This window comes from Dioscorea cayenensis, chromosome 20, assembly GCF_009730915.1.
Source record: "Dioscorea cayenensis subsp. rotundata cultivar TDr96_F1 chromosome 20, TDr96_F1_v2_PseudoChromosome.rev07_lg8_w22 25.fasta, whole genome shotgun sequence".
NCBI classification, from domain to species: Eukaryota; Viridiplantae; Streptophyta; class Magnoliopsida; order Dioscoreales; family Dioscoreaceae; genus Dioscorea; species Dioscorea cayenensis.
In genome coordinates, this window is record NC_052490.1 from 32,102,402 (window position 1) to 32,127,291 (window position 24,890).

General features: G+C 32.9%; 2 protein-coding genes across 2 annotated transcripts; both read right to left on the minus strand.

Annotated features, from left to right (window-relative positions):
- LOC120251967 (phospholipase A1 PLIP1, chloroplastic) lies at nucleotides 1-2,914 on the minus strand. Its single transcript, XM_039260620.1, has 5 exons — nucleotides 2,219-2,914; nucleotides 1,612-2,109; nucleotides 1,217-1,276; nucleotides 727-1,143; nucleotides 1-653 (listed from the first exon to the last, which is right to left on the minus strand). The coding sequence occupies exons 1-5, from the start codon at nucleotides 2,843-2,845 to the stop codon at nucleotides 240-242; spliced, it is 2,016 nt and encodes a 671-aa protein (XP_039116554.1). The 5' UTR covers nucleotides 2,846-2,914; the 3' UTR covers nucleotides 1-239.
- Nucleotides 2,915-11,109: 8,195 nt separating this feature from the next.
- Nucleotides 11,110-12,367, minus strand: LOC120251689 (ethylene-responsive transcription factor ERF061). The gene has a single exon (XM_039260305.1). The coding sequence runs from the start codon at nucleotides 12,169-12,171 to the stop codon at nucleotides 11,374-11,376; it is 798 nt and encodes a 265-aa protein (XP_039116239.1). The 5' UTR covers nucleotides 12,172-12,367; the 3' UTR covers nucleotides 11,110-11,373.
- Between the last annotated feature and the right edge of the window lie 12,523 nt (nucleotides 12,368-24,890).

Sequence of the window (24,890 nt, forward strand, 5' to 3'; positions counted from 1 at the left end):
TAAAGTGAAAACCAGACAATGGACTACCTTATTAGTTATTTCCCATCTGGTTCATTTTGGCTTTAGTCCCCTAGCTGTACATGATCAACTTACATATCCAACAAGGTATTATGTATAAAGTGAGTAGGAAGGAACGAACTAGTTATCTGGCAGCATTTACAAAATCAACAACAACTCTAGAGTTTCAACCCCAAAATGTTTACCAAGTCAAGCCCCAGTACTGACAACCTCCTTGGGCACTAAATCAACTGCTTGTCCAAATCAGCAGGTTCATGGTGAATGCTCCAAGAATGGCCTGGCAATTCTGCAGTAGTTGTACTCAGAACAGGCAACCATTGGTGCAGCTTCTGAGTCTTTGATCTCCTTGCTACTATCTTTGTATGTTGCCGGAGAAGACCATTGATGGCTTTGAGGTAGTTACTGGAGTCATGATCTCGGAGAATGGTGCCTTCAGAACCATATGCAGTAAGATCACTCAGGGTCTCTAATGGGTGTGGTGAATTAAGGAATGCTCTCACTGCATTGGCTACACTGTGCCCGTTTCGGTCAACTGAGTACAAGGCAGCGCCTGGTGGTAGAAGATGGTGTGGCGGTGAGGATTTCTCATCTGGTTGCAAGATGAAGAGCTGTCCCAATGGCGAGTATAGTAGTTTCTGCATTGCCATGTTAAAGTAAGATAACACTAATAGTCCCGCATTGATTAATTTAGATTGTTGGGAGTAGCACCTGTTTGTTGAGACAAGGGTGAGAGCGGAAAGAGCCATTAAGACGTTTGAGGACTTGAGCGACCTGATTGGGGTAGTTGCAAGAAAAGGCCCTTGGTACAATGTCTCTGTGCATCATAACAGAGCAAACATGGCCTTCATCGAGGTCGAGCTCTTCAAGCACTTGCTGGCCGCCGCAGAACACTGCTGGAGAGCCGAACGTGACGACAGGGAGGATGGTGGAGCGAGGGATGGCTCCTCGGCTCAAGAACATAAGACTAACAAGAAGCGAGAGACTGCCACCAAGTGAGTGTCCAGAGAACCGGACCTTAGCTGCGCTTCCATGCTGCATTATATGATCTTGGATCAATGGCAAGAATTGCTCGTATATTCCCTTGGCAGCCTCGTAGATTCCACGGTGCACCAGCACTTCAGTTCCCTGTCATTTTTCTAATTGAATCATGAAGCTCTCTGAATGAAATGCTTGCCTAATTAGTTAATTAATTAGTTACCTCAAACTTCGTTGGTTCAAAAAACAGGTTTGCTTGCCATGATGCCAACGAGTCCGATCCCTGCCAATTTTACCATCAGTGTCTATTCTTTGCCATTTTGGTTCCTCATTAATTTGGATTGGTTTTTGGGTGAACTATCTCTATCTAACATGCATTTAAAAAAAAACAACGCACGTTGAAACCATGAAGATAAGAAAACGAAAGATCATCAGGCAGGAGCATAAAAGAAGAAGTAAATAATATAATGATGGAATAGAAACGAAAACTTATGAGAGCAACGTGACTAGCGATGAGGACATCAACGAAGGGAATCATAACAGCAAAACATAGCTGTCAAATAAAAAGCAGATGGCAATTGAGAAATTAGAAGCAAACGGCAAGGGTATTTCCTTTACCTGAATAACCAAGTAGCGCGTGCACGTGCCGGGATCATCGCACACGAACCATTCGCACGGCGACGAGTGTAGGGATCTCAGATCCTTAGCAGCCTCATGCCGGGCCTCCTCCTCCGCCGCGACAACCGCCGTCATCGTCGTCGCCGCCACGAAAGCCGCCACTTCCGAGTTGCAAACCCTCGCATGAGGGCCTCCTTCGAGTCCACCAGGTTCGGGGAGCTCACCTCCGACGTAGGATTCCGGTCGATGCCGGCCGAGTGACAAGAGTCCCTTGGCACGAGTGTGGACGTAGGACGCCGCCGAGGCCGCGATCTCGTAGGCCACCGATGGCCGGAGCAATGGCCTGACGGAACTCGAGCGGGGTCCAATCCCAGGCTGAGCATGCAAAGGCCGGATTGAGTCCATCTCGAGTTTAGCCTTGATCGCGGCCGCTTCCATCTTCTTCTCCAACGATGACGTCACCAGTCTTAGACCGTAGTACTTCCTCAAATCCTCCTCCTACTCCCCAACAAACAAAAGCAAACCGCCACGTGTCGGTGAACAAAATTACCAAATTTTTTTTGAGTGTTCAAACCGACGGCGGAGATGAGAAGATGGGAGGGGGTACCTTGATCTCGGGGATCACATAGGCCATGTTGGAGAGGAACGCGAGACGAGAGAAGAGCTTCGTCTCGTACCATGAAGCACGGTTCAAAAGGTTGGAGAACGAGTCACGATCCCACTCGATCTTCTCCTCGTCCTCCGCCTCCGAGTCGTAGCTCACCCCGCAGTTGTAATCCGATCCCTCCTCCTCCTCCTCCTCCTCCTCCTTGTGCTGTCGATCCCTCCACCGACGCCTAAGCTCCATCAGCCTCTCCACCCAGTTGGCCCGATTCTCCGTGCCAACGGCCGGATCGCCCTCTTGATCCTCCGGATCCACGGTCGGCAACCGGTCCCGATACTCCTCCGATTCGAAAAGGAAGGATCGGAGAGAATTGGGGATGGTCGATCCGGAGAAACCGAAGGGGAAGATGCCGATCGATCGGCTACTCTTCAGGGCCGGCGCCGGCGCTGGGGCGGTGCATGAGGAGACAGAGAGGGAGTACCGGAGTTGCGGTTCGGATCGCGACCGACGCATCCCGGAGATGTCGCAGCGGATCTCGTTGGTAGAAAAAGACTGGCGCATCCCATTGCTCGCGGAGGAGGCAGCGTTGGACGCCGAAGCGCCGGTGATCCCCACCGAGGAACACGCCATTCTCCCCCTCCCTCTCTCTCCTCCCCCAACCCCTTCTCTTTTCAGTAATTTACGATGGATTAAACAAGCCTGGAATTGAAGAAAACAAAAGTACTAATTTAAGGTTCTTTTAATAAAATAAATAAATAAAAAAAAATTTTTTCCTTCACCTCTCCTCCACCCCTCGTCCAACTGCCCTCTTTATTAAGGGGCGCGTGGTTCTCAAAAAAAAGCCACCAATACCTATACCACCACAATCTTTCTGTGTTTTATTTCACAAATTGACCAAACCACCCCTACAATCCTAGCAGTTTTCCAGTCAACTTAGAGGTTAGGAATTAAGAAAGCTTATAAGCCTGAGGAACAAGGTGGGGACCCTTGTCTTATTACCTAGTGTTGGTGATCTCGATGTACATGCAGTGTTCCTATGGATTTCCGCCTGCGAACCTTAAAATGAAATCACGCACATTAAATCAATAATAAAAAAAGCTAGAAAATTAAGACGCATGCTCCAGAATATTCACCTAAATCTATTCATTTTTCTAGGATTTCACGACTCACCATACAATTCAAAGGAGCACCGTGATTGAGAAACAAATAAGCAATGCAGGTTCTCGGTATATATATATATATATGAAGAGAGAACAAGGATGGGAATAAACAGTGAGAACCTTTACTTATATATATAGAGGAAGTGAAGATGGGTATGGGCATAGGGGTTGAAAGTTGGAACCAAGACAAGGCCACGGAGCGGGGAATCCCAGCACGTGTCCTAGTGACGACGTACAAGGCCTTCCATATTTTCAAAACCTTAACTTGATTTATCTGAAATACCCTTTCCATATGCAATGAAATTGGACGGAAATACTATTTTAGGATATGGGATATTATGGTCATTCTAATCAATAGTAAGACAAAGAAGGTTGTAAGAGAGAGAGAGAGGGTGGCAAGTGTACGATCGCATGGCAGCAAGCCTCTGTGTGAGCACCACATCTCGGCTTCTCTTGCGGCCCATGGTTCCTGCTGGTTAGCGGTGATCTTGAAATTCCTAGTTTTACTTTTGAAAGAAAACGATGTGCTATAAATATAGGACAAACAAAATTTTCAAAGCTTGGATGTTATAGTCTCTAATTTTGTTGTGACTTGTGAGAGATGGTGATCTAATGTCTCACGTTCAGTTCATGAGCCCCGTGAGTTTAAGCTTACGTTAAATATCAGTTTACTGTGACTAACATTACATTTTATTTATTTATTTTTACAAATATTAACAAAACCACATATTATTGGAGAATATTATGCACTCCATTTTACACAATGATAGATTCAATTTTTATGTTATGCTCACGCGCAAAGGACCCAATGTTAATAGGTGAAAGTGTTGTTGATAAATTTTAATAATATATAATATGCATAAAATATTTAATGTATTTTCTAATGTATTGTTATAACATGTATTAGTATTAGAACTTGCTATGAGTTGATTGGTTTTAAAATGTGATTAGTTATAAAGTGAAAGAAAAAGGTTTGGATAATGAAAAGGTATAAGATTGTAGAATAAATTGATAAAAAATTTAAAAAGAAAAAGAAAATTTTAAAAATAAAAATAAAAATAAAAAACTAAAAATTGTGAGTATAAGTTTTTTGAAATTCTAACATCATAGAGCCATGGTATCAAAGACACAAATTTCAACAAAAATAAAAATATGTTAAGGAAATGTTTTTGTGGAAATATCATAAGTTTCTACATTGGTTCATTTATATTTTATGTACTTAAATATATGCAAACATTCCTTGTAAAAATAGAAAATTAAGCATCGAAGAAGATAATGAGACTCTGATCTCAGGGGTTGTCGTTTTTTTTTTTTGTCGTAGTTTCAGGTTTGTTACCTTATTGTCTTTCACAGCTAGCGGTTTGTTTCTTCTGTACGTCTTGTTATATTTGACTGGTATTGTTTTTTTAGTCTTTGTTTTGGATTACTGTTTTCAATTTGTGTCAGTTTGCTGTTTTTGATCACCTATGGTACTCTCGTCATTTTTCCTTAATAGAAGTAGTTTATCCACCTAAAAAAAACCGCTCATTGTTACTTTACTATGCCAACAATAAATTATTATATTTTTAAACTTTACTTTTTTGGTCCAATTGAATGTTAGTAGAATTAGTTCCCTATTGAAATTGTTAGGTCTGACGACTTGAGTTGGTATTATATGACAAGTGCTAAGGGATGACATGACAATGGAAGATGACGTGGCTATGATGACCTGGCAAAAAAAGAAATGACTAGGATAATAATGTGGCTAAAGTTTGGTGACATGGCATATGAAGATATGGGGCTTAAAAGATCATGATGAAGAGTATAATTAGATAATTGCCTCTCAATGGATCATTTGATAAGAACTATTTTTGGAAGGAAGATCAAGGTAAAGTGATCTCATCAAAAAGTGTAAGTTTTATCTTAGGTATGATTTTCTCTATCATTGGTAAGATCCAGGATGAAAAACCATATCTTTGGTAAAACACCTTTTATGAAAGATCTATTTTTAAAAGAGAGGAATAATCTATTGTTAGCAAGAATAAAAGATCATCATGAAAATTGCATGGAGCTTAGTTTGGTATGAAGCTATTTGAAGACACTAACCAAGACCATAATTAGTAATACAATTTGAAGGAAGATCTAAAGCTAATTATGGATGAAGCTATTCAAGGAGACAAATCATATATGGAGGATTGATTGAAGATTACTTGAGATTTGATTGAAGATTTGAAGATCCAAGCATAGATGACTGAAGATCATGCTTCAAGATATTGAAAGCTAAATTTGGATGAGATGAGATCAAGTTTAGTAACAATATTTCCATGATTGGACCAAACTTGGACCAAGTTTGGAAAGAAGATCGGAAGATCTTCGGTGACCACCTTTGGTGATATGGTTGCGTGTGACTTGGTAGGCGCGTTTCTCGGGAAAGGAGACCTGCTGAAATAACATGAAGAATTAAGCGGCTGCAGGCAGGAGGAGCTCGGGACGAGTCAACTACTATGAAGCGGACTGAAGGAATCTGGAGGGTTGAAGGTGTCGCAAGTTCAATTGCAACTGACTAGAACTTAGTCATGTTCAGTAAGGTGGGCAGTGTTGCAACTGGGTGTTGCAACATCTAAGTTTGGAAAGTGTCCAAGTTAGGAAAGCTGCGGAGAATTCTAAAAGAGGAAGGATCTAATGGACGTTGGTACGTCTATATAAGATATCATGCTCGAAGATTTCGGATGAGCCACGATTGAGAGACCCTTCGGTGAGGGTTAAGGAGAGTAGCCATCGGGCGATTTTAAGACGGTATTCTTTGTCTTGAGTGAGTAAGGGAGTGTTGCACTCTTTATTCTATCACTTCTTTTAGTGAATTGTTTTTCCGGGGTTGGCCTCTTAGATGTAGACAAGGTTGTGTTGAACTGGGTAACCAGCTTGTGTATCTTCTTTTTCTTGCTTGTGTGTGTTTTAATTTCTTGTGAGTTTGAGAGTTTACCTTACACACTTACCTCACCGGAACTAACAGAAATTATCATCCCATCCTTAAATGTTGTGACTGAAACTTTACTATCAGACCTCAGGGTTTTTTGTCGTATTTTCAGGTTTGTTATCATGTTGTCCTCCACAGCTAGAGGATTGTTTCTTCTATATTTTTTTGTTATGTATGGCTAGTATTATTTGTTTAGTCTCCGTTTTATATTAGTATTTTTCAATTTGTATATATTTGGTGCTTTCAGGCCCTATTGTACTGTCGTTTTTTTTTCCTAATAAAAGTGTTTTTTTAAATAAAAAAAGAAAACCTCACTGTTACTTTACCATGACAACAATAAATTCTTCCTTTTAAAAACTTTATCTTTCAATCCAATTGAATGTTAATTGGGTTAGTTTGCAATTGAAATTATGATCCCACCCTTGAACATTAATTGTGAGTGAAACAGTGCTCAATTTGGGGAGGCCCAGTATTATAAATTATTAATTACACAGCAAATAACAAAAACAAGGTCATATACCATAACATGATTTGCTTGAAGAAATTTAAAAAAAAAAAAAAAAGTCTATATATAAAACTTTTCATCAAATAATTAACTCAATTTTAAATTTTAAAATGAACTTGTACTTAGCCCAAACTCATCTCACACTGATGAGAGAATAAACTCATAACATTGTCAAGGAGCTACCCTCAAATACCTAATAGTTGTTTGAGTATTTCGTAAAAGTTAGACTATGCAAATGTGATTAAGGATAAAAAAAAAGTATAAAAATAATAAATGTCTAAAAAATGTAATGAAATACCATAGGCTGATTCAAAACATCGAAAAAAATAACAAATAGAAGGGATAATTTTCACTTAATATTGTATGGAACTCTTATATACTTTCATAAGAGATATTTTACCCATATTTTACTTATTATTAAACAATAATAGATGGTTAATATTACTCAAAGATATGTGTGTATGTGTGTGAGATTTTACAAGAGTGTTATCTTAGAATATATATATATATATATATATACATATAATCTTGTTACCATATTAGATATTTTCAACTCATCCTGCACTTTAGAACAACTTTATCATCCAGTACATGAGAGTGATGTTATTGGTACTGGATTGACCATACATGCAAAACATGCACGCTTACAATACTAGTCTCAATTTTGGATCACTCAGATTTATTCAAGTTTGTCTGTGCATAGAAATCCAGCCAATGTCTTGCCAATTAAACTCATCTTTTTGGCCGTCCAATTCTGCATTTGTTTCATGATATTAAATCAAATGAAGTACTGACCATTAGTGTGTGGATTAAACAAATGCCAGCAAGAGCTCATACTGTTGAAAATCAGGTCAGGTGTCCATGTCCCTTCATGTTAATGTTGTGCAAACCATTTAGCTCATGTATCACGTTTAAGTAGCTTTAGATTTTGGCTTTATTTAGACTGGAGGAGGAGTTGCCATGCTAAACATGTGTTTTTAACTTAACTGATGAGCACTCAAGGACAAATCTTTTATAACCATATTTTTTTTTTTAATAGTTTGTTGGTGTCAAGCCTGAAGGACTAGAAATACTCTTGCCAAATAAAACCTCAGTTGCATGCAAAATCTATCAATTTGACATGCTAGATAAGAAGATGTCAGAACTCAAATCAATCTTAATTAGTTTAGTTTAAATTTTTTGTTTTGTAATTTTCCAATTAAAGTTTTGCTATTTATATTTATTTCTGTTATTTTAGACACTTCCAATCACTCTTTTCTTAATTTTTGTCCTTTCTTCTGTGATTAATACAATGAGGATTTTTTAACAATAGAAAAAACACACCCACAATCATCTTTCTAAATGAGTACTGTATAATAAAAGAAGATGTCAGAACTCAAATCACTCTTTATTTCAAATTTTATGTATAATAAAAGAAGCAAGTTCTTAAAAAAACACACCCACAATCATCTTTCTAAATGAGTACTGTATAGTATGTATTAATTCATTGTATATGTATTCATTGTATATGGATTTAGCTTAAGTGACAAATTAATGTTTAATAACAAATCCTTTATAGCCGTAGGTGTTTTGAACAAGGGGTTTGAGTGTTCATTGTCATCAATTTCAAATGTGAAGGATATTAATCATCCTTGGAATTAAAAGGAATTTCAATTTGACTCAAAGGTTCTATTAACCACATATGCTATACATATGAGATGTCAGAACTCCATTAAATCAAGACTAGAAATGTTTAGAGTTTGGTTATGTTTTTTTCAATCAAAATTTTGTTATAATTATCTTACCAATAACCAAAACTCCCTATTATCTTTGCCTGACAATATTTCTACAATTCTGTAGTACAATCACCCTTTTTTTCAAAGTCTATATTAATTTTTTTTTTAGAAAAATAGCTAAATCATGATGCATTAATATTAATAAACGAATACAAGTAGTAGTAAGTATCTATATTAAATTATTGTATATATATATTCATTATCTGCATATCATATTTACCTATAGTGTTATTTAAAAAATAGATAAATCACATAAATTAAAACAAACAAAAACAAAAATTGCAAAGATTAGGCATAGGAGGGACGAACAAAAAAACAATAGATAATCCATTAATTATATCTATTAATTACGAGACGCTATGAAAAAGTAAGAATATAACACATGCCACCAAAATAGTCAAGATACAGCTATAAAAAGAAACATAGACAAACACATAAACAAAAACAGTCGAAAGACAAAACACAACCCCAATGAAAAGAGAGCTTCACTCATAACGACAACAAACTTTATTTATTTTATCAATCTAAACTCATGTATATCAGTCATTTATTGACGAAATTGGGATTTTGACACCAACTTATATTATTGGACGATCTGCCAAAGAAAACTAAAATTTACAAAGTTGAGACCTCCTCTAAATGTCTGAAACGGTTCCGCCAATTTAATGCTTTCAGCATCTCAAGCTCCTGGAACCAAGTAAGAAACATATGATTATTGATTTTAATGATAATTGAGTGACATTATAATGCAGTGGAGCTGAAATGTGACCAATTTTGTTCTAACTAAATACTCCAACATATAACCGGATAAAAATATTTTCTAACTTATTTAAATTGGAAAGTTATTTCTATTTATAGGAGGGCCAAACTCAAACTTATTTCAAAACAAATAGAGGACGGGAGAAATTGAAGAAGAGATACAATAGTTCTCCCAGATTGGAGTGATAACTAGATAGTTGAACAATAAGTGGTCAATAATATTTACAAGTCTTTTTTGCCTTTACTGATGTATTGATTTATTGTATATACATATCGCAAATACTTAGTAAGAAAAAGTTTATAATAGTAAGGAGTTGTTTGGTTTATAGAACTTATATTAGTACTATTAATAGGATTATCATAAATGTTATTTCTAAGTTATATTACGAGAGTATACTTGATTTATATTTGGTTGACAAAATAATCATATGGTTGAAATATAACATTATCATATTGGATTAGGTGAGAATTTTACATTACTAATTATAATTTTACTTAAATATCCTCACTTAATATTTACTAAATAGAGAAAAGTTTAAAGCATTTATTATTGCAAATATAAAAGTTGTTTCCTAATAAATATTTTTTATTATTAAAAAATATATTTTAATATTAAATCTTTGATCTTTATTAATATATAAATTTCAAATAATTCATTCTGTTAAAAAATAATAATCTAAATTCATTATTATAAATAAATTTAATTTTTTTCATCCAATCTTATTATTTAATTTTTCAAATATTTTTTTTATTTCCAACAAAATATTTGAATTTTTTTTGTATTTTTAATTTTTTTTAAAAAAACTAATATTTTAGAAATTATATTGAATTTGAGAAACATAATTTAAAAAAAATTATCTCAAATATTTTTTTATCCCAACAAAATCTTTAAAAGTTTTTATTTTAAAAATTTATAAGAAATAATATTTTAAAAATTATATTTAACTTGAGAATAGAAAAAAAAAATTTATAATGCTAAAGCCACTTGGTTCAAGTGGTTAGCGGCACCAAAATAAGTTTCTCATGTGGCATACAGAGTGATGGAGATTTAAATTTTTATTTAAAAATTTTATTCATATGTGATGTCATAATCAACTCACACGCTATAGATACTTATGTGCTTGTCGTCACCTTTAGAAAAAAAAAAAAAAGGTAATTTTGAATATACATTAAACAACCAAATGAATTAATATAAAACTACATATTGTTAATGCATGTTCTAACTTCCTTCCGGCACCGGGATAATATATTACCAAAAATAAGGTTAATTTTTTTATGTTCGTTGTTACCTATTTCAAATACGAAGAACGACAACTTCATGCTCAAAGGAAAAAATATTAAAAATAGCATAAAAATGTAAAGTGGTAAAAAAAAGAGCAACCCTCAGGATCGTAATCCCCATTCTGTTAACCCGACAAATTATCGGACCAAGTGGATAACTGTGATTAAACGGCCATGAACCTTCAGGATCTCGTGGTCAACGGCTCCAAACACGTCTCAGCCTACCACGAGTGCCATCAAGGAACCCTCTCTCGAGAGCCACATCTCTGTGAACCAGGCCCGGGGACTTTCCTGAGTCTCAAGGACCCACCCGCTCCGTCCCAAGGGTTGTTACTTTCCATGACTTCACAGCCAAACTTATATAGCCATCAATTCTTCTGTAAATAGCCGATGTGGTACTATTTTTTTTAAGTTCAAATAACACATGATTCAACTACTCCTAATAACTACTTTAAATAAATAAACAAATAAATAAATAAAATTCTTTCTCTTATCAAAAACAAGAGCAAGATCTCAAGATCTCAAGATCTCAAGATCTCAATACACAAAACCTAACATCTCAAAAGTTGTTCACTTTTAACTGTCTCTCACATGCTTTCTATATATTTATACTACATATTAAATAAATCCTCCCAACTCCCTCCTTATTTTAACACACTACTAATAACATATTATTATTATAATTATTATTTTAAAATACTAATAATAATCTTGATTAAACTTCAATTAGCCAGCACTTCCCAAATGAGTTCCGGATCGAAAGAAGGAATCCTCTCAAGCGAACACTCATCGCCACCGTCCGATATCGAAGAGTATGACTCCGATTGACCGTCCGATGATGGTCTGGGCCCCACCACGATCTCGCCCGTCACCGCCTCGGTCATCTTCTTATCCTCCTCCGCTGCCGTGGCTCTCATCTCATCCTTCTCCTTTCCTTTCTCTTTCTCGCTTTGCCGTCCTCGCTTAGCTCTTCGTTGCCGCCCGATCCGCAAGCAAATGGCCTGGATCTTCGCATCGACGGCGGATCTTAGCTCTCTGAACTTCTCCGGGCAGTCTCCGGCCATCTCCGGGAAGTTGAGCCTCGCGTACTCACCACGGAGCTTGTACGCGGCGCGATCGTAGGCGTACGCTGCCGACTCCGCCGAGTCGTACGTCCCCAGCCAAACCCTCATCCGGTTTTGAGGCAACCGGATCTCAGCCACCCATTTCCCCCATTGCCGCTGCCTCACACCCCGATAAAGCTTCTTCTTCATGCCAGCACTGATCTCGATCCGCCGGCGAATCATCGCCGCTTCAGGGATGAATCGGCGCAGCAACTCCTGCTGACGAAGATACACACCAGATCCAACCGGTTTCGCCGTGTACGCTGTCACCGGTGGCGGCGCCGGCGCCGGCGCCGGCGGGAGGTGGGAGAAGATGGAATCAAGGGCATTTGTCCCCGAAAGTAGAATCTCGGAGACGGCTGTGCTGATCTCGCCGGGAAATCGGTACGTCCCAATGGTTTCAGGACTTCCCTCCATTTTCCAGGTGAATTCCTCTTAAAATTTCTAGTTTCACAGAGTTTCAATTAGAAATTCGGAAGTGGGGAAAGCAGGGGCATTCCTGGAGTTCTTGATAGTTTAGAAATAATAAGATTAAAAGCAGAAGCGGGAAATATATAGGGCTTGTTCAAGCCCTAAATGCCCCCCTTTTTTTTGGAAGAAAAAAAATAATAAAGGGAAAAGATTAGATGGGGATGGATGAACAAGTAGTGGGGTGTGCCGTGGGCGTGACGCGCACTTGAAATCTTCAAAAGAGAGAGATAGAGAGAGTACTAAAGAGCATTAAAACCAAAAAGCTGAAAAGTAACTTTAATTATTAATGATCCCCAGCCGTTCCGTGTGTCACATTTCCACACTAACTCTTTCTCTCTTCTCTTCTTCCTATCACAGTATCACCCAACTTTTTCATATTTGTCAACTGTTAACCAAATTCTAGAAATTTAATTTTATATTACAAATTAATTTTAATTTAATATATATATAATTCTTGTGTTATTATTATTATTTTATAATACGGACAAACACAAACATCCTATTGATCGTATCTTGCCAAAAGATAAGAGTATAAATGTCTTCAAATAATAACTCTTCGTCTGTGTTTGTTTTTAGAATATAATATTTTGTAAAAAAAAAATCTATATTCATTTACAGTAATCTAAAAATTTTATTATTATGACAGACACAAACGATAAATTTTTATTAGCTCATCCCAAAATATAAATGCTTTTTATTATTATATGTCAATCATAGGTTGAAGGGAGAATTTAGGTTTTTTTTTTTAATATTCTATTGTAACCCAAAATTTATGTTAGTTGGAATTTTGTGAGTTTGAGATGATGAATTTATTAATAAAAATATCAAATAGGAGATATGATATCCACAACATTGGAAGATGTAGGTTATTAGATTGATAAGCTATGTGTTTGCACTTTATTATTATTGTTATTATTATTTTTGAAAATGCACCGACTGGTTTTATTCAGAAACATAGACTAATAATATTTAAATTAGCTGGAAAGAAGAAAAAAAGGTCATAAAAACCATACTTTCAAGGCGGTAGAAACAATAGTGATCCTGCAAGCAATGCTTGCTCTGATGCCCATGTGTGATGCTTGGCAAAGTTGCAACTTTTAACAATGATGCTGGTTGTGGTTGGAGATCCTGCCAAAGTATTGTTCCTCTTAGACTTTAAAATCTTGCACGTCTCTAAAACCCAACTCACTTTTCCAGATTCTTTCTTGAAACTCTGGAACTAGAGTACAAAAAAAGAGATCACACTTTTGGGTAAAAGATAGATTTTGTTCTGCATACTTTCCCAGTCAGCCTCAATCCAACATAAATTAAAATTAAAAAATTAATAAAGTGGCTCATGATTAGGATTTTATAGTCTTTCCTGATTATTCATTAGTGGTCTCAAATTATTTGTGGATGATTAGAAACAGGACTTAAGAATAGCAACCTCTCAAAACTAGCAATCAGGACAAGTTATTTACTGTGCTTTTATGTTGAAAAATTCATACAAGTATACATTATTTTATCCCCCACCACAAGTCTGAAAGAGACAACTCAGAAACCATTCTGATCAAATTGGAAGTCAAATTGCCATGTTCCTGACACCATTATCATGTCAGTCCTCTCTCTATAATGAAAAAGAAAAACAATGATCATAACAACAATCAATTAAGTACCTTAGAAAACTTGTTATTTGTTTTTCCATTATTATTATTATTATTATCATTATTTTAATGTATGCCTCTTTGACCTTTGTTCCTATAGAAGAAAGTCTAACACTCACTTATGAACAACAAGTAATATAATATTAGCATGGTGCACGAGAAAGGGATCTGAGTTATGCAGTCTAATTTCATGGCAGCATTGGCAGATGAGGTGGCTGGTGGAAGATCACAAGTCCAATATTTCTAGAAGCTGTCATGGTGCATGTGAGTCCAATTTCCACTTTCGGTTTTACTTTCTTTCTATTTTCTAAATTCCCATTTAATTACTTCATCATCTCCCCATAATAATAATAATCTTATTCTTACCAATGAATTGTATTTTACAGCTAGTTTTACCATTATTATTATCTATATATTATATTAAAGTAGATGTATAATCTACTTCAAGAGCATTTCAAAGAACAATTTTAATTTTTTTTATAACATTTAAGTTTTTTATTTACATTACTTATATTACTTATAATATTAATAATTTAAAAACATTAATTACACCTAATTATTTATGCAATAAATATCCATAAAATGTCCATAAAATCTTTAAAATTCAAGATATAAAATAGTTTTTATGGTAGAAGTTGTTTAATTATATTATTTAATATATGATATTGCCTCAAAAAACCTTATAAAATTTTAAAAACTTCGATGCAAAACCGGGGAAAATGTCTAGTTATTATTATATATATACATGTGTTTTGCTTTCCTCTGCTTTTTAGGTGTTTGTATAATATTTAGAAAATGGGCAAAAGAATATGTTAAGACTAACTAGTGCAATGTAGTGGTACTGACCGAACCAATTCCGGGTCGCTTTTAGTCGGTGGGTCTAGACCGATATAGTTGACAATTTTCACCTGCCAACTTGACATGTTTCAAGAACTTGAAAGCCCATTATCTTCATTTGGAAAATTGGGAACCTTTCACTCTGACAATGACTAAACAGGGTTCAATCAACTAAATTCCAGAACAACAACCTAATTAAATTAAACTCAAGGATAGAACTAAAGTCAGACTAACATTAATAAATAAAAAGGAAGAAAAAAGTATTGACTTTATAATCAATAATAATAAATAAAGTTACACTTTTCTCTCCTGTTGTGAGGTCTTTGATCTGGTCTGTATCAAGGTGACTCTGACTAACATTATGGTCTTAATTAGTATCAAGCTTTTGATGCCTTCTTTCTCTTGCTCTCTTTTTGTGTGAATATGATTCAATGTCTAGATGGACCAAAAAAAAAAAAAAAAGGTGGGAAAACAAGAAGAACAGGTTCTGAGTTAAGCTTTCTAAAGTTGTGGAAATGGTTGCCCTTTATTCAATATTTGACAAAGTTTTTAATCTAACTTTTGGGGTGCAGGATAAACAAAACATTTTTATTTGATTTTGTTTCTTGACAGATGTTTTCTCGAAGACAATTATTTCATAAAGTATACATCAAAGATAGCCAATCAAAATAGTTGGTATTTTGTTTTTCTAAATAAAGTAAACAAATTAAAAATAAAAATAATTACATACCAGAAGAAGATAAAGGAATAAAATTCAATGACAAAATTCATAAAATACAACAAAACATTAATGAAAAAAAGACAAAAAGACAAATGACACCCTGAAAATAATCAATGAGAACATCTATTGAATGCAGTGCAATTTAAATTGTCTTAAATCTTAATCAAATTTAATTGGTGAACTTAGTCTCAGAGCCAGTGGAATGATTAGTAGTTAAATTAAAAAGAAAAAGAAAACTTCACGATTTATAAAATTAAATATTAGATTATTTATCAATGTTCTAAAGAAAAAGATTCGTGGTCAAAAAATGGAAAAACAAAAAACAAAAAACAAGAATCGCCATGTAATTTTGAAAAAGTTCTCCTTTGGAACTATTAGGCGGTGTGTCGGCGCCAAAGTCCACGTGTTGACATCTCAGTCAATGAATCACATGGCCCTGCCCATTGATCTCGTGACACGTGATCCATTCTTCTTGTTTAAAGTCTTACCCTTCACACACACGAAAGGATTGTTTCCTTCATCATTTGACATTTTTTTTAAAATTTTATTTCTATCTATTTAAAAACATCTTATAAACTTTTAACACTTATTGTCAATATTTCGTAAAAATATGTTAGTTTACAACTTTACATATGATTAATATAAATAGAAAATTTTTTATACTATATCACTTTATTATTAATTTATATTTTTTATCATTTATTTATTTATTTATTAAATAATAGACGACAAACGCCCTTTTTTATATGAATATAAACAGTACTGGAACCCGGATATACAGTATGAATATAAACATTCTTTTATTAATATAGATAAAATAAATAAATATATTATACTTAAACTCAAGTAGAAAAAAAACTGAAACAATGAAAATAAAATATTCAATAAAATTGGATTATATTTAATGTGATTTCTTATTAAATGAATTTATTAGTATTTAAATTTTGATTAATGAAAACTAAATAATTTGCCAACTTGATGAACAAGTGGTGAAGAATCAAGTGAGTCAACGCCATCAAAGAGTTTGATTGGGTCAATACGATGTAGACACATACTAAAAAGGTTGGTTCGGTGGCAATGCATGAGAACGTACTCGCCTCATTATCCTTTCATTCAATCCAACCAACCAATAACTCTTTTTTTTAAAATTTAATTTTTATTTTTTAATATCGAAATTATTTATTTTTTCTAGTCAAAATGGGACCGGTTGGATTCCATATGTAGGCATAACATGGTTTTGACGGTTTGACAATGCCTCATCGACATCATGTACATTCTAAAACACTAGTCTTCTCTAAGGGTCAATGTTTCAACCACTTTGACAACCTTATGTTATACATTATTATTATTATTTAAAATACGTAACTTAATATATATATTTTGATAATGTTTGTGATATAAGTGGTCAACTTGATGTGGTTCCCCATCAATTTCACAATCAAATTTTAGATAGAGACTTCTTGTTGTGGCATTCTATTGAAGGTAATGAATAATACTTAATAGATAATTTTTTTTATAAAAAATATTTACATAGATATGTCATGAATTATGTGCCGAGTAGCTATGTTGCAATGATTTTTATTTTATGAATATTAATACAATAAAATTTGTTGATATAATGTATAGGTCAACAAAACATAATAACAAACTTATAAATAACAAAATATTAATTCTATTTTTCTGAGTATAACCCATTGTGATTTTTTATTACCTAGTCCGTGAAGATTTATTTAATATAGTGTTGGTGAAAAAACTAAGTCTGAGATATTTTTAAGAATATATTGTTGAAATTAAAATATTATTATTCTCAATATATATAGATCTATATGAATTTTGAGTTACTTTTCCGACATTTTAAACATTATTTTAAGAAGGAGGATGGCAAGGTTGTGCACCGCATGCCTTGTTATTAAATATAAACCAATGAGAAAGGTGGATAATTTATTCAACTAACAACTGATCTTTTTTGAAAAATGAGGTCGATGAGTGAAGCCATTTTTTTGGAAGACAATGATAATGATGTTAAAAGGAGTAGTTTTTAGTAAAATCTTATTAAGGAAAATTAAAAAAAAAAAATTAGTGGTTTCCAATTCTGCGAAATAGGGATTAAGGATTTTTTTTAGCTTTTAAATCATGTTGTTTGTTTAGTTTGCAAAATTGAAAAAAAAAAAAAAAACGTTAACAATATTAACTCTTTCTAATTCAGTAAATATAAAATCATCAATTCAATTAAAAAGTTGTTACGATTTTTGTCAAACTAAATAAAAGATTGTTAAGAGCTTCATTTCTTTTTTTGCTGGCCGGAGGGCCACATAGTTTATCTAATTCCTATTTGACAAAAATTGGGGAAATATAATTTAAAATTTTCCCTATTATTTACAAACATTTATAAGTAAGCAGGAGAATATTTTGCAGGAATTCCAACAAATTCATCACATTTTAATGAATTCTAAGTCAATGAATAAAAGCGAAAATGAACCATCAATACAACAATAATAAAAATTATATAAAAAATCTATATTTATATATAACAACACAAGAGAGACACAAAACAATAATAAAATCTATATTTAGAGTCTCATCAACCGGCTAACCTTGAAGCCTTTCAGAAGATCAAGCACTCCCTCAGCTTTATGAGCAAAAGACTTGCAGATTATTCCAGCAATACAATGCACACCTTAGATCAGGAGTAGTCTTCTTTTATTTACAGCTTGAGCAGGCCTGTGTCACCAGTTGGTAGTTTTAGCCAACGTAGCTTCTATCCTTTCCATGTTGTCTTTTCTTTTCTTAACTTTGTATTTCTCATCCTTTGTGAGGTTTTTAGTCTATTTACTTTTTGTTTGTCTGAGTTTTTTTATTCAATAAAATTATGATTTATTCATTTTATTTAAATAATAATAATAATAATAATAATTTTAATTTATACAATATAAAACCGCTTGGTGGAATATATAAATGATATAAATCTCTATCGAAGTTTGACAGCCTCATGAACAAAGAATTCCTCAGCTCTTGTTAAGTGTTCCTTTTTTTCTTTCTTTCTTTCTTTATTCGTCAAAAAAAAAAATTTGCTTTTTTTATTATTTTAAAATTTTTATTTTGTTTTTTTTTCGCTTTAAACTGGGCCATATATCGGGTTGGGTTATGTTTTACCAAGTTTGCGCCAGCCATGGATCCTCATAATAGAAATGATGTTTTGGATTGAAGTTTTTGAATGTCATTGAATTTTGGTTTACTTACTTTACTAATGAATCACGTGAACTAAATATGCTCTGCTTTATTTCTTTGTGAGCTTGTATGCTTCACCCAAAAAAAAAAGCTTAAATTAGGAGTCTCAGAGTCAAAGATTTACCATAAACATTCAAATATTGTACTTTAAAAAATTAAATTATATTAATTGGAGCTACCAATTCAATAAAGTATTTGGGAGAGACTAAAGCTAAAACTCAGAAGGTGAAGTAATTTAATCAAGCTAAATAGATATGTGACCCTAGAGCTATGCTAACCTAGGAACGGCATAGTTATAACACCATGTCTTATGTGATATGGCATGATCCTTGGGATTGTTGTGCTGGATTGGAGGATTGCAACTTGACTCTGGCTACCACTGCTCATCACTTGAGCCATCAGATTATCCCCATCTATCTCTCTTATAATGTAGATAAATCATCATTTACATGCATACTATTTATATTTCAACCGTATATTGGGAGGGTCGATATAAATATATATATATATATATAATAATAATGAAGTTACTCTTTTTATGTGCATTATTATGTTAAGATTTATTTTTGTTTACAAATACTCTTAAATTTTACTTATTTATATTTAATTTTTTTGGGTTTTTATTTTTAAATTAAACATTAAAATTAAATGGGCCATGTTAGGCCAATCCCCTAGGGTGGGTGTACAGTGTACTATGTTGGCCCAGCACAGTCAGAAGACCCAATACGACCTTTTTTAACACCTCTAAATATTGCCACTATATCTACAAAAAATATAATATATTACATTAAATAATTATTCCTCATAAGAATATTTAAAATAAGTAGTATTAGAAATTTGCAGAATATATATTTTTTATTTAAAATCATTTAATTTATATTGTTTCAGTATGAAAATAAGATATAAAATTTTCAATTAAACAAACTTGAGTTTAAAATTTATTTTAATTTTGAGTGAACCAACCCTATTCTAAGTCTCGAAATTAGAATGGAGGAGACTGTGATTAAACATAATTAGATTAATTTTCAATTCGGGCCAAGCTCGAGGAAAGATTTGAGTGTTGGGCTCTTCCAAATAAGGCCTAATTAGTTCATCACCCTCCTACTAAGTTCAACCTATCAAGCTACCTTTTAATTTGAATGCACCTCAACATTAAATATAATTTTGAACATTTATTTTCATTTTAAATTAATTTTTATAATTTGGGTTGAGTCTAAGCTTGAGCGGAATGCAAGCACTTTGATTCAATTAATTGACATCCGAATAATCATTTATATGGGATCACTTATTTAAAAGTTCAATCCCAAGAGGTTAGACTACTAAAAATTTTTGGGTTATAATCACTAATGTTACTTTTAAAATTTTAACTACAGCTCTTTTGTTTTTCAGAATAAATATATATATTGACCATACATCATATAAATTTGTTCATTAGACGTATTATGTTTGTGTGAGCAAACAAATTTAAATTATAATATTAAAAAAAAACATTTCTTTTTTAATACAAAACGGTATGAATAACTAGTCTAGATAACACTAAAATTAAAAACATGGAGAATAAAAAGATTAATTAGTCTCTTAGAATGTTGCATGTGACCAATAAGGGTTTGGAAAAAATCAAATCTCTTTTAATACCCTCCGACGGAATCACAGTACCGCAAAGACCAAATGTCGCCCTTCAAAGTATCATATGCGCAATGAGTGAACACCTCTGGCGCAACGTATGCTTGAGTCTTGCAAAACATGTGGAAGAGTCCATCTTACAGAATTTGCTCCCAGATGAAGAAGAGCAAGAAATCCAAAATCTGGAATGAAAGCATTAGCCGAACAAAATAGTTAATTAAAAGAATAGGGTCTTCTCAGCCATTTGCAAAAGTACAAGTCCTCTATAGCAATGTTGTAAAAACCGGCCGGTTCAACCGAAAACCGGTTGGTAAACCGGTCCGATTAATAATATAAAACACCAAATAACCGGACCGGCCGGTTCAACCGGTGAACCGGTTGGATTGACGACCAGCTTTTTTATTTAAAAAAAAATTTTAAAGTTAAACTGGTTTAAAAAAACATAAATCAAGATATTACATACTTGTATTTTGTTTTATTTCTTATTTTTTATTGTTGTTGATGTATACTTATATTTTATTTAATTATTTATTTTTGAATATTTGTTATATGGTTGTCTCTTTGTATATTTATACTTTGAAAAATTCAATTTTATGTATAGTTGACACTTTGTGATTCTTATAAAAGCAATATAACTTTTTTTTTTTATAGAAAGGCGACAAGCGCCGGAACTCAGGGACGAACACGTGGGGGAGCCGCGCTCACCAACAAACCGTGCCCTCACCTTACGCGAGATGGGGATCGAATTCAGGGAGCCACGCTCGACACTCGAGGCGAACACCCTACGCAAGGGATCCGATGCTAATAGACCAAATGGTCGTTGGCAATATAACTTTGCAATATGTAATCTTTTTTTTTTCTTTCCTTTTTTTAACATTTTTTAAATTTTTAAATATTTATTTATTTAAAAAAATTAAATCCGGTTGAACCGGAACCGATTGCCTAACCGGGTCGATAACCGATCCTGTTATTAAAACATTACTCTATAGTCACTTTAAAACTATACAAGCCTGCCTATAAAATATAGTATTTTATTATTTAAAATTTTAAATTAAATGCATAACACTCATTAAATAAATTAACTTCATCTTATTTAAAAAAACAAAATTTTATAACATCTAAATTAATTATAAAAAAAAGGGTCCGACCGACTAAGCTTTTTTGGCTCTTATTACGTATAGCACGATGTATACTGATGGCGTTTTGCTATATAATAATGTTATGGTGTTTCCTCAAAGAAAAAATGAACTTATATATTCAAATTCAAATTATACATATAGTATATATTTTATTTCTATTTCATCTAGCCAAATGCTTGGACTCTCTTGAGAGATATTATTGGAATGACATCCAAAACTCTTTGTTTTTTTTTTTTAATGAAGATGGTCATGTTTGTTAAGTTATATATATATAACACAAATGGATAAACTATGAAATTTGTTAAAAAGAAATGCTATTTTTTTTTTTTACAGAGGCAATAAACACTACCCTATAAGAAGGTGTCAAAGAACAAACAGATATGATAGTGCATAAGTTATGATAGCTTATAACAATTCTCTATAAATTTATTAATTTGACCAAACGTTAGATAAAGTGATTAGAGTTTTACCTATGCCTAGAAAATATTTCAGAAATTAAACTGATTTAATAAATCCCCAAAGAAATGCAATTCGAGAATGCATTTATGCAATATGATATTTACACAAAAAAAAAAAGAAAATTAATAACGTTTCGAGTGATATTTGAGTATTTTAAATAATTTAATCTAATTTTCATATTAACCGCGTCCAAAACTACCAATGTCTATTTTTTAATATGGGATTCGCAAAAATTCCTATCAAATAATAATTATTAATAATTATTATTGTTATTATTATGTTAAAAGTATTTTGCCATGGCAAAAATTGAAATTTATTACAATAGAGTCGTTTTATCAAAATTGTAAGTATTTTCATTAATCTTTCTAGCTAACTCTTGATTTATAGTGGATTTTAGTTTTGGAATGCTTAAAAATTAACAATATCATAGCTTATGAATCTTATGTATCTTATGTGAGAATTAATATACGGGTTATATATATATATATATATATATCATGAGTTGATCAACGACCCTTGTTTATTCATATTATTGAACTTGAATAATGTTAAAATAAAAAAAATATATTAAAAATTTACTGAGAATCACTACTGATAATTTAATAATAATTTATTACAAATTGCTTAAGAGAGTAAAAGTTTGAAAATTTGAATAAGTATTATTTATCAATACTATTTGCTAGTTTAGGTGTCGTCTTTTGTAATAGTAACAATATTTTCACCGCTATGGAATTGCACCATAGAAAAATTTAGTTTGTGTTAAGAAAAACTATCACTATACATAAAATATCCATATTTTATCTTTGTATATGAGGGTTAATTGTTATAATATTTTTATCCTGATACTTGCAATGTAGCTAATTGATATTGGATTAGTCCTCCATAATTTAATATTTTATTAATAAAGAGTGTTTAGCTAGGGAAAAAAAATAATTTTTATTTCATGAAAATCAAAAGATTGGAATGGCTAAGAACAAAAGGAAGCTTTTATCCTCCTACTCTTTTGTTCGTTGATACAGATATTTAGATGATCTTTTGTAGAAAATGGATGAAGATGATAAGGCTTTATTCTCTCTTTTTCTTTTTATCAAATGGGACAAGTTTTATGCTATTATTTATTCTATTAATTTATGGATAGTGCACTAGATCTTTCTTTTTTGGTTGCATATGTCATCATGGATAGAATTATTAGGCCATGCAAAGAAAAAAAAGGTGGTTGTGTGACAAGGAGAACAAGGCATGCAAGGTGGCACTTCTCATTCATTGTGGTTTTGGTGTTATTTGAAAATGAGTGGGAAATTAATGGGATAACTTCTCATATATATATATATATATATGATAAATATGGAAAGAGTTAACTATTTTGCTTGAAGGTAATCAAATTCTCAAGGAACTATCATTTTCTTATTGTAGAATTTGTGTATTTTATCTTTTTCTCTTAACTTTTCAAGTATATATATAAATACATGATACTGTGATATAAAATGAAATTGAGATAAGAAAAAAAAAAACATTTCACAATAAATTATTTATTATTATTTATTATCTAATATTTTGATTTACATTTATATAATTTTATTTTATTTTTTAAATATTTAAGTTTTGATAAAAAAAAATAGTAGTATTTGTTTTTTTTCACTATTATACATGATTTTTAAAAGTCTCTTTCATTATTGCAATAGATTCAATAATATGAGTTGGATCTCAGCTTATGGTCATTATCACCAACAAAAGCAATGAAATGCTTACATTATCAAGAATAAGACATAAAGCGGTTTATTTATGTGTGGAAAAAAAAAGTAAATTTATATCATAAATACTATATTCCGAAATCACTGAGATATTTTACAAAAAATAATTGGCGTTATTCATGTGAGAGGAATATCTCTGTCCTAATTTTAGATCATGAGATAAATATAAGGAAACAGTGTGGTATGTACAAAATTAAATCTTCCAAAAAACCGTAGACTAACCCAATAGTAATTATTGTGTAATGTGCTTGAGATCAGGTTTTGAGTTTGAGCCTCTTAACTCGTATTGCACTTGCTCACATGTGAAAGTTCTATGTGAAAATATCTCTTATCCTCTCCTCTACAGTTGTATAACAGAGAGATTTATTTCTACAAGGTTATTCAAATCATTAAAATTGATGTATCTTCTATTTGTCTATCATTTAATTTTAATTTGATGTTTGTTGCCTTAATAAAAAAAGTTAAATCTAAAAAAACCAACTATATAGCTAGTATTCAGAAAATCAAAACATAAACTTTTTAAGACTTATTATATTATTTACAGATAATACTAATCAACACAAACTCATCAAACATGTTTAAAATAACAACTTTAAAATAATAAATGAAATTGTGGACAAAGGTCTGATATTTTGGAGACAAAGAGCAAATATGAGGCAGTTTCCCTTAGCAAAGACGGGCACGCAACACTTACCCATCTCCCAATATTTAAACCCAAATATGTATATATAAATATTTTTCAATAAAATAAATTTTCATTTAATCTTCTATTTTATTTTATTTTATTTTTACACTAATATGATCTAGTGAAGAAGAAGAAGAAGAAGAAGAGGAAGAGACCAAATGGAAACTCCAAGGCCACTGTCTCACTTCCAGAAAACACTCACATGCAAAGCGCCACCACATCCTAACTGACTTACACCTGGAAACTCCACTTCCCGACGCCTGCGTCCCCAGACTTCCCGTGCCTAACTCACTTCCCTAATCCTGAAAACAAGGGCATTCTTGTCATTCCATCCCCCACACATCATCAAATTAAGCGCGCGCATCGCCGGAGCCGAGCCTCGCGACCCGAGTCACCCGACACGCGTCCAACCCGTCCCGAGGTACGAGTCAACATTCCACTGACCCCCACGTCACGCTTCCAGAACTACCCTCGTTTGTCGCTTTCTAAACACGCATCTCGAGGCAAAGTCACGGTCGATTTCGACCCCCCTCATCTCACAAAAAAACAAAAAGCCTCTCATCTCATGCAACGGCGCGA

Coding starts and splice junctions, on each gene's coding strand:
- LOC120251689 (XM_039260305.1), bottom strand. CDS start 12,171: ATGGAGGGAAGTCCTGAAACCATTGGGACGTACCGATTTCCCGGCGAG.
- LOC120251967 (XM_039260620.1), bottom strand. CDS start 2,845: ATGGCGTGTTCCTCGGTGGGGATCACCGGCGCTTCGGCGTCCAACGCT. Junction 2,110..2,218: donor ATGTGATCCCCGAGATCAAG/GTACCCCCTCCC, acceptor GTTGGGGAGTAG/GAGGAGGATTTGAGGAAGTA. Junction 1,144..1,216: donor TTGAACCAACGAAGTTTGAG/GTAACTAATTAA, acceptor GAAAAATGACAG/GGAACTGAAGTGCTGGTGCA.